Here is an 8,966-nt window from a genome sequence, read left to right on the forward strand (position 1 = left end):
GTAACGTGATCCTCTGATTGGCTCAGCAATGTAACGTGATCCTCTGATTGGCTAAGCAATGTAACGTGATCCTCTGATTGGCTCAGCAATGTAACTGATCCTCTGCAGCAAGTGATGGCAAAGCGGGGCGTCATCACGACTTTACACAGGTGAGTCTTTACCTCCGTGGCAGAGGCTCCACAGAACCCCTGAGACCGAACCCAGGTTAAGAACCACTGGTTGGTCTAGTTAATATAGTAAACAGCCGATGATGTCAGCTTGTTTCAGCAAATGTCTCATGTATAACTTTGAGGCAGTTTGCCCTCACCAGCCTCCAACTGAACTTATTGTATTTGTAGAACTGCCTCTAGCAGAACCTACTTGAATTATCGGCCCAGAATGCACTGCAGGCGGAGAAATTTGGGGCCTCAGTAGGTGAAAAATATAGTAAAGATATACAATTTATTTGTATCACAGACTTCATCCATCCATCCATCTTCTAACTCCCTGGTCCCCTGTGGGGTCAGGAGCTGCTGCCTCCAGCCAACGTTCCGGGTGAGAGGCGGGGTCACCTGGACACGTCACCTGGACAGGTGACCTGGACAGGTCGCCTCTACAGGTCACCAGTCTGTCGCAGGGTAACACAGAGACAAACAGGACAAACAACCATGCACACACACCTAGGGACAATTTAGACAGACCAATCAACCTGACAGTCATGTTTCTGGACTGTGGGAGGAAACCGGAGTACCTGGAGAAAACCCACCATGCACAGGGAGACTCCATGCAGAAAGACCGGGAATCGAACCCAGAACCTTCTTGCTGCAAGGCAACTGTGCATCACAAACTTCTTTTGGTAAATAGAACAATTGCACCATATTTAAACCAACATGTTCAACTCTGGATCCGTTTAAAGTCCTTTGGACACAGAGTGAGGAGATCTGGGCCTGGAGAGAAGCTGGAGCTAAATGTCGTCAACACAGCGACCAGAACATCTACTCGTTAAAACTGAAACATTAGAGGGGTCATCTCCACTCCAACAGGACTGGTTCAGGAGCCAATCAGCTCCTGTCCCCTTCTGTCCCAAACTCACCTGAGTGAGTCCTCATGTGGCGGGTCAGGTGAGTCTTCTGGGAGCTCGAGTAGTCGCAGTAAAGACACTGGAATGGACGCACACCTGTTCACGAGAGAGACGCAGCCTTCACATGACCCACCTGGGACAGGGACAAGATCGGAGCAGACCAGGGACAGGACGGTACCTGTGTGGGTCCGAATGTGCTGGATGTAGTTGCTCTTGCGGTCAGAGAAGTAGGAACACTGGCTGCAGGTGTGCAGTTTGCTGGGGAAGTGATTCCTCAGGTGCTTCCTCCAGTGGTACTGGCTGACTGTGGTGTAGGCGCACAGCGTGCACTTAAACACCCTGCAGACAAACAGGTCCACACTCAGCTGACCAACACCCACAGCTGTGACCTTCAGAGCAGGTTTGGTGCTCCTACCTGTGGTCGTCGCCCTCCTTGCTGTGGTGCTTCAGGTGAGCGATGTAGTGGTCGTAGCGGTTGGTGTTGTAGCCGCAGCGCTCGCACCTGATCAGCCCTTTGGTGTCGACGCCGGCGGCCGCGTCCTCGCTGCCTGGCTCCTCCTCTCTGCCATGCTCCGCCTCCCTGCCTGGCACAGCCTCCCGTGACTCCGCCTCCTTGGCTTTGCTCTTGCTCCGCCCCTCCACCTGGTGCACCACCATCATCTTGTTGATGCTGTGCGTGCTCAGGTGCTCTACGAACTCCTGCTCGTTCTGGCCCTGGAAGTGGCACGGCTTGCAGCAGAACGGCTTCTTCTTCTGGGCGCCGTCCATCAGCCCTTTGACCCCAGGTTGGGGTGAAACGGTGGAAGGGCGGGGCTTAAAGGAGGGGGGCTGTTTCTCAGTGGGGGGGTTCTCCTCATCCTCTCTGCTGCCACCGATGGCGACGGTCTGGACGGCCGGGTTCGGGGACTCTGGGTACTCCACGATGCACACCTCGCGGTGGTTCTGGTTGTCGTAGCTGTACCTGCACACGAACCAGGTGAGTTAGGGACAGGTAATGTGCCAGGAGCAGGAAGTGACCCTCACCGACTCCTGACCTGATGACGCCCTCGTCTTCACTGTCAGAGTAGCCGCATCCCACCGTCTTCAGCTCCATCATCTCCTTCTCGTCGGCCATGCTGCCGCCGTCGCCGCCCTCCGCCACCGCCGCCACGTTAGCCAGCATCACCAGCTGAGGGGCGGGCAGCGTGTTCCGGGGCAGGTCGCTGAGGCCCGGCCCGTCCTCCACCAGAGAGACGCCCACAGGAAACAAACCAGCTGAGAACATGGTCTGAGTCGCCATGACGACCGGGCTCCACCCACAGGAAGCTGCAGAGACCAGACGGTGAGGGTCGATCAGCAGAACTCTACGGTTCTGAAGGCTCACCGGGTTTCAGAGCTTCTGTCACAACCAGGAGAGCTGCTGCACTCGTTTATCTCAATCCCAGAAATGATTGAGATAAACGACAATATTGTCATTTTGAGACAATTTTCAACTAATATAATGAAAGTATTTCCTCACAAAAGTCAATAAAAACATAATTTCTAAAGAGCTCTTACAGCTGTGCTATGTAACTACTACAAAATATTTTTTACATATTTGTTGACAGCATGAGAGACACAAGCAATCAGAGCCAGGAGGCGGGGCTTACCGCTGTCAATCAGGCCTGTATGCACCACTCATCTTTCTTAACATGCTCTCTGTGAACGTGAATGCTAAACCTAGTTAGCTTAGCTTCTAATGATGTAGCAGCACTAAGCCCCTCCTCCTGGCTCTGATTGGGGGTTTTTGGTGCATTTCTTCAGACACAGCAGCTCAGGAAGGAGGACGTCCATCTTTTCACTGATCCTCTGGTCCATAACAAACTGTAACAACATGATGATAGGAGCAATAATAATATCTAAAAAGCCATTTTTAATATAAAAGTTACATACTGCAGCCTTAACACTGCAACTGGAAGACAGTTTAAATATTCAAAAGATATTTAAAACAATAAATAAAGTTGAAATAAAACCTGGAAACAATCAAAAACAGTAAATAAAATAGATTATGAAGTTTCTCTAAACAACAAATATTATTCATTGGTTTCAGACCGGAAAACACTGCAAAGCTGCTAGTTATTAAAAGCTGCTAGTTATTAAAAGATGCTAGTTATTAAAAGCTGCTAGTTATTAAAAGCTGCTAGTTATTAAAAGATGCTAGTTATTAAAAGAAGCTAGTTATTAAAAGCTGCTAGTTATTAAAAGATGCTAGTTATTAAAAGCTGCTAGTTATTAGAAAGTGAAGGCAGCCACCGTCTGATCTGAGGCCGTCGGCCATTTTGAAGCAGCACCACAGTCAGCGCCTCAGAAAACTTCAGGGGAAAAGTTCTGTTTAATCCGCAGGAAGTTCTGGTACGACGAGCTAAAGTTTGGACCTGCAGAACCACATCTGATATAATTTATTTTAATCTTACAAACATCAAAACCTAAACAGAACAGAGCTTTCAAACAAACAGAACTTTTCCTCCGGTTCTGAAGTCGGTGTCTGATTCCTAGCTGAAGTAAAGGGCTGTTCCACTGTTTTTGGAGAAATTGGACCACACAGAATAAGTTCTGATTCATATTCAGGAACGGTTCTGATCCGGACAGGGTGATCTGAGTCCTACCATGACCTTTGACCTTCATTCTAAGGTTAAGCCAAGAACATAGGAAGGTGACAGCAGCTCCTTTTGGGTTGAACTCCTCAGATTGAAGTTCTGGAAACCCGGACAGGGATGAAAGGTTCCGAAAGTTTTAAATATTAATTGTCAAACAATTTGTCATAAAAGCAATTTATTTTATTCTACTTCGCCGTTCCAACCAAATGAGATCAAAACCAGTTTTAAACCCAACTGGACTGGATCAGAACACAAACTTTAAAGGTTCCGGAAAACTCGGACTTTTATGGACTTAAAAAGTTTTTTCTTTCGGAGCCACATTGTGGACCTGGTTCTGATTTAAGGCGGTCCATGTTGAGCTGCTACGATTCACACGCTAACTTCTGGTCACACACTTTCCCTGAGTTCGGGACCCAGAACCGAACTCCCCCCAGGTTCTGATCCAATTGTTGTAGAGCTGTGGAGTCGCAGTCCGAGTGTGGTTCCGAGGCTCGGAGCCTGTCCCGGACCCGGCCCGGGACGGAGTGTTAGCCATGGTCCTGATCAGCCCCCGGACAGCGCCTCTGTGCTCCACCTCACCGCCTCCATTTTCCCCGAACTGCTCTAACTTTCTGCGGCTGTAAACCGGCACAGCAACGGAACCGAACCGCTCCCAGGCCCGCAAGCCCTCCGACACACTCCCTGCTCCTCACCTCCGAACTTCCAGAGACTTTCCTGGAGACTCTCCTGTTCTGGGAAGGTTTAACTTCGACGGACAGCGCTGTTAGAAAACTAGGCAGAAGTTTCCGCACATTCCTCTACAGTGACGTAGGGGCCTGACGTCAACGCGTAGCTCCGCAAGTTTGTAGTTTTTCTGTGAAAATGTGTGAGTTTCATATGTTACAGAACAAGATGGAGGAAGAAACGTCAGACTGACCGAGACTACCTCAACTCAGAGGTTCTGGTTCTGGTTCTGTTCAGGAGAAACAGCTCAGAGCCGTGAATATGATTAAACCTGGTTTTGGGTGGGTTCTGGTTGAGGTTCAGAACATGTATGGAACAATTTTACTACAATCTGTTTTTATTTATTAAAACAGATGAAAAACTTCAGAACAAGTGAGTGAAAAACTGAGTTCAACTCCTGATCCATTAGCCAGTAGAACCTCCTTCAGTTTCTGTCTGCTCATTCTTCTGAAAAGCTCATCAGGACTTTGACTAGACCATTCTGCTGTAGATCTGTTGCTGGGTTCAGGATCATGGTTCTGTTGATGACCTAGGTTGGCCTGAGCTTCAACTGATGGAAAGATGAACAGTTTGGATATCAAAGGAGATCCTGGTCCACATCAAGCCCATATCACCAGCCCTCCACCACCGTGCTTGGAAGCTGTATGGAATGCCTTTGACCTTTAACCTCTTTAACCTTTGAACAGTCTCTGCAGAGCCTCATAGCTCCTGCATCACTGCTGATCCTCCTGCCCTGATGAGGACCAGAGTCCTCCAGACCAGGAGAAGCTGGTTCCGAACCGGACCCAGCAGAACCAGAACCAGAAGGTGGTACTTTCTTTGTTATTACCTGAATCTGCCTTCAGCTGATGTTAGTGGTGAGCTATTGTAAAGCACTTCACATTGCAGGTACTTCCTGCATGACGTCATCATGCAGCACTGATGTACTTCTGTCAGAACTATCTGACCTGATAAGTTGCTCTTGCTGATAATCACTGATGGGTTCATGTTGACACGCTGCAGGTTGAATGACGTGTACAGGCTACGCCCCTTCCGGAGCTGTTAGCAGACTCTCACCGGAAGTGGCTTCTGATTCTTTTCAAAATAACATTATTCAGTTCAATTTAATCCCAGAGAGGAATCAAAACTCATCCAACGCTTTTTCTAAATGCTGGTGGCTGAAAGGCTCTCCTGTAGAGGCCAGTATTACAGCCAAACTGGAAACGCTTCTGACTGAAGACACAAATGAAGAGGATGATCAGGCTTTTCTGTAATTAAAAACATTTAGTGTTTTTCTGTTCATCTTTTGTATTTAGTCCAGTGTTTCTCCCCCCTGGTCCTCACAGCCCCCCCTGCTCTGCATGTTCTAGATGAGCCTCTGTTCCTGAACAGATGATCCAAATGACTGCATGACCATCAGGTGCTGCAGAAACCTGTTAATCGCCCAGAGAAACAATTCAGGTGTGTAGCAGAAGGAAACACCTAAAACATGCAGGACCGGGAGGTGGAAACACTGATTTAGAACAACAGCAGATATAAACCTTGACCTGGTTTCATCCTTGGTTTTAATTTAGCCCACTTAATCTTATTATTTAGTTTGATTTATTTTTGGTGGATTTGCTTTTGTGGTTTTTTTGTGCAGAAACACAACCTTTGAGTTTTATAGAATCATTTGATAACTTTTGGTTAAAGTTTTTGCAGCGATTTGTTCATCTGTTTAACTTTGGTCCAATTTTTATTTTGAAAAGCAGACCGGAAATGTGAAGCATGATTTCGTCATCCCCTTGGAGTCGTCACACGGAGTACAGTACAGTTTATCTCGGTTGTTTCTGTCCGCTCTCAGCGTTTTGGACCGAGTTCGGGCCGGAATTCGGTACCGTTTCTGGGTCTCTCAGACTGTCTGTGTCCCTGAGGTTTTCAACGGAACTTTGGACCGAAGCCTGGCGGTTTCTGAACCGTTTTTCCGACCTTTGGACACGAACCGCAGGAAGCTAACGGTTAGCTGGGCTCCAAACGTTCATCGACTTTCTGCTCGAGTTCTGGTTCTGGGTTCTTCCTGGGTTTCTGTCCCAACTCTGCTGGAGAACCTGGAGTTGTGTCCCAGATAGAGGAAGATGGAGTGCGAGAGCAGATAGCGGCGTAGCAGAACCCTTTCTGGACCCGGAACCGAGCCGTCAAGATGGCCACAGATTTCAGCCTGTTACACCGAACCTGCAAGTTGGTGGTTCTGCTCTGCTTCCTCCACATCTCCGTCACTTTCTTCTTCTACGTCCGAACTCTGGACATCCGGTTCTCCTTCGTCCAGAACCAGCAGTCCCACTCCAATCTGACCCGGCTCAGAACCGGCTTGGTCCCGGCCAGCAGCTCCGGAACCGAACCGAAAGAGAACGTGACCCAGAGGCGGCAGGAGATGGAGCGGCAGCCGACCGAACCGGGTCAGAACAGAACAGAGGAACCGGTGAAGCCGCTGCAGAAATGTCCAGAAACGTCCCCTATGCTGGGTGAGTCCGGTTCGGGCTGGGTTTAGAAGCCCATCTGGACCGGAACCACCTGGATAGTATCAGATGGTTCCCGGTCCACATGGTTTGGTACCAAAAGTTTGCTATTGCTGTCAGGTTGAGAAATGATCCAACAAGTCCAAGAACCAGAACCGAATGTTCTGAGACGCATCAGAACTGGTTCTGGTCCGGGGCGGTTCGTGGATCCATCCATGTGTATCAATAATGTCCGCTTGGATGATGTTATATGATCAATAAGTGATCAATAATCATCTGAGGAGCCTCAGAGACCCGCCTCCAGGTTCTGAAGTGGTGAAGTTTGGGTCCGTAGTGGAACCAGAACCAGAATTCAAAGCAGGTTCTGTGTGGGAGTCCAGGTGGAAGTTTACTCACCCGTTGTACCTGCTCTGCGTGTGAGGAGGTCACCAGAGGTCATGTGACCTCCAGGAGGAACTCCCAGGTGAGCTGAATGTTTCCATTCCTCACCAGGTGAGCTGGGGGCCATTCCGTCTCCTAGGCAACGGTGCGGCTCAACAAACCCTGCGATTGGCCCATTGAGCTCAGCATTGAATCTGGGTCAGAGTTGACGGTGTTGCCTTCAGAGTCTCAGACAGCGTGGGAACTTTGAGTGTTTTCTGGATGTAAATGTGTCTGAATCATCAGAGCTTCAGTTTCAGCTCTGAGTTAAATCCAGAACCTAAATGTTTCTGTCGGGTTCTGCTGTGATCTCAGCTGCAGCTTCCTGCTGCGTTTCCTCCCAGCAGGGGGTCAGAGGTCGAGCAGCTGCAGTGTGTTGATGCTGTGTCTCTTCCCCCAGTGGGTCCCCTCCGGGTGGAGTTCAACATCCCAGTGAGCCTAGAGCAGATCAAGAGGGACAACCCCAACATCCTTCCCGGCGGCCGGTTCCGACCCAAGGACTGCGTGGCGCTGCAGAAGGTCGCCGTCATCATCCCGTTCCGCAATCGAGACGAGCACCTCAAGTTCTGGCTCTACTACCTTCACCCTGTTCTGCAGAGGCAGCAGCTCGACTACGGAGTCTACGTCATCAACCAGGTGGGTCCAACAGAACCAAACAGAACCTCTGACTGGATTAGATCAAGATTAAACCTGGATTTACCTACAGAGGTGAGAATGTGTCAGCCAGAGTGGGATCTCACCTGATCCAGGTGTTTTCAGAGGAATCACACACAGGGCAGGGGCGGGGCTTGTATCCAGGTAACGGTGACATCACCTGCCTTGAGCTGTTAGTGACTCTGAGCTGCATGTTTTCCTCCAGGTAAAGGAGCAGCTGCTCGCCTGTGGGCGGGGCTTGTCCACAGGTGAGCTGGGTTATTCAGCAACTCGGTAGAGCTCAGGACTCTGCATGCATCGTGTTCACTCAGTCTGAAGCAGAAATGAAACAGTAACCATGGCAACCAGGTGTTCACTCTGCTGCTGCTTTGACTCACTGTGTTCTTCTTCTGCTGCTTCCTCTCCTTCGTCCTCCTCAGTTTTAGCTCCTCCCCCTTCACCTGCCCCTCCCCTCTCTTTGCATGTCAGGCCTTTCTGACCAATGGCTGTGGAGCTGCTGAGACCCGCCTCTTCTTGGTCTTGGCCAATAGCAGCGGGTGTTGCTAAGTGGTCGCTACGGTAATTCAGCTTTCTTCTTCTTCTCCGGTTTCTGTCTGCTGCCTGTTTCTGTTTCTGCCACCTGAACTCACCTGACAGGTAAACGATGAACTGAGCAGGTTCAGGTCTGACGGTTACCTGTCCAGGTGAGGCAGTGGGAGCTTTGTATTAACCCTTTTTCATCTAACAGGAAGTGGTCATGTGACATCACAGGAAGTTGAAGGTTTTAAATGTTTTACCTCAGTTCAGTCTGAAGGCTTTACAAACATGGTGCTGCATGACACAGCTGAGGGGTTGCCACGGTAACCCAGTTAACTGACGGGGTCAGAAAGCATCAGTAGCTCAACATGTAGAACCCGGTCAGGACCTGTTCTGCCACCAGGAACATTTAAAGAACATCCAGAACCAGAACCAGTTTCCCTTCATTCGTCCCAACCAACCATGTCCAGGTGTGTGTGTGTGTGTGTGTGGGGGTCGTGTCCC

General features: G+C 49.5%; 2 protein-coding genes across 3 annotated transcripts in view; one reads left to right on the forward strand and one right to left on the reverse strand.

The window, feature by feature from the left end:
• rest (RE1-silencing transcription factor) overlaps positions 1-5,618 on the reverse strand; it is a 9,545-nt gene extending 3,927 nt beyond the window's left edge. The window contains exons 1-5 of one of the 2 annotated variants that reach the window (XM_008420977.2): positions 4,368-5,618; positions 2,095-2,365; positions 1,476-2,021; positions 1,239-1,399; positions 1,073-1,156 (exon numbers count right to left, since the gene is read on the reverse strand). In XM_008420977.2, coding sequence (XP_008419199.1) covers positions 1,073-1,156; positions 1,239-1,399; positions 1,476-2,021; positions 2,095-2,339 — 1,036 coding nt within the window. In that variant the 5' untranslated portion in view covers positions 2,340-2,365; positions 4,368-5,618. Of the gene's footprint in view, positions 1-1,072; positions 1,157-1,238; positions 1,400-1,475; positions 2,022-2,094; positions 2,366-2,688; positions 2,939-4,367 lie in introns of those variants that run through there. The other variant, XM_008420979.2, reaches the window with a different exon arrangement.
• A 501-nt stretch (positions 5,619-6,119) lies between these two features.
• b4galt1l (DP-Gal:betaGlcNAc beta 1,4- galactosyltransferase, polypeptide 1, like) overlaps positions 6,120-8,966 on the forward strand; it is a 7,430-nt gene continuing 4,583 nt past the window's right edge. Inside the window, exons 1-2 of the mRNA XM_008420976.2 lie at positions 6,120-6,878; positions 7,693-7,928. Of these exons, the coding sequence (XP_008419198.1) occupies positions 6,557-6,878; positions 7,693-7,928 (558 nt within the window). The 5' untranslated portion in view covers positions 6,120-6,556. The remainder of the gene's footprint in view (positions 6,879-7,692; positions 7,929-8,966) is intronic.

Source organism: Poecilia reticulata, linkage group LG10 (assembly GCF_000633615.1).
Source record: "Poecilia reticulata strain Guanapo linkage group LG10, Guppy_female_1.0+MT, whole genome shotgun sequence".
NCBI classification, from domain to species: domain Eukaryota; kingdom Metazoa; phylum Chordata; class Actinopteri; order Cyprinodontiformes; family Poeciliidae; genus Poecilia; species Poecilia reticulata.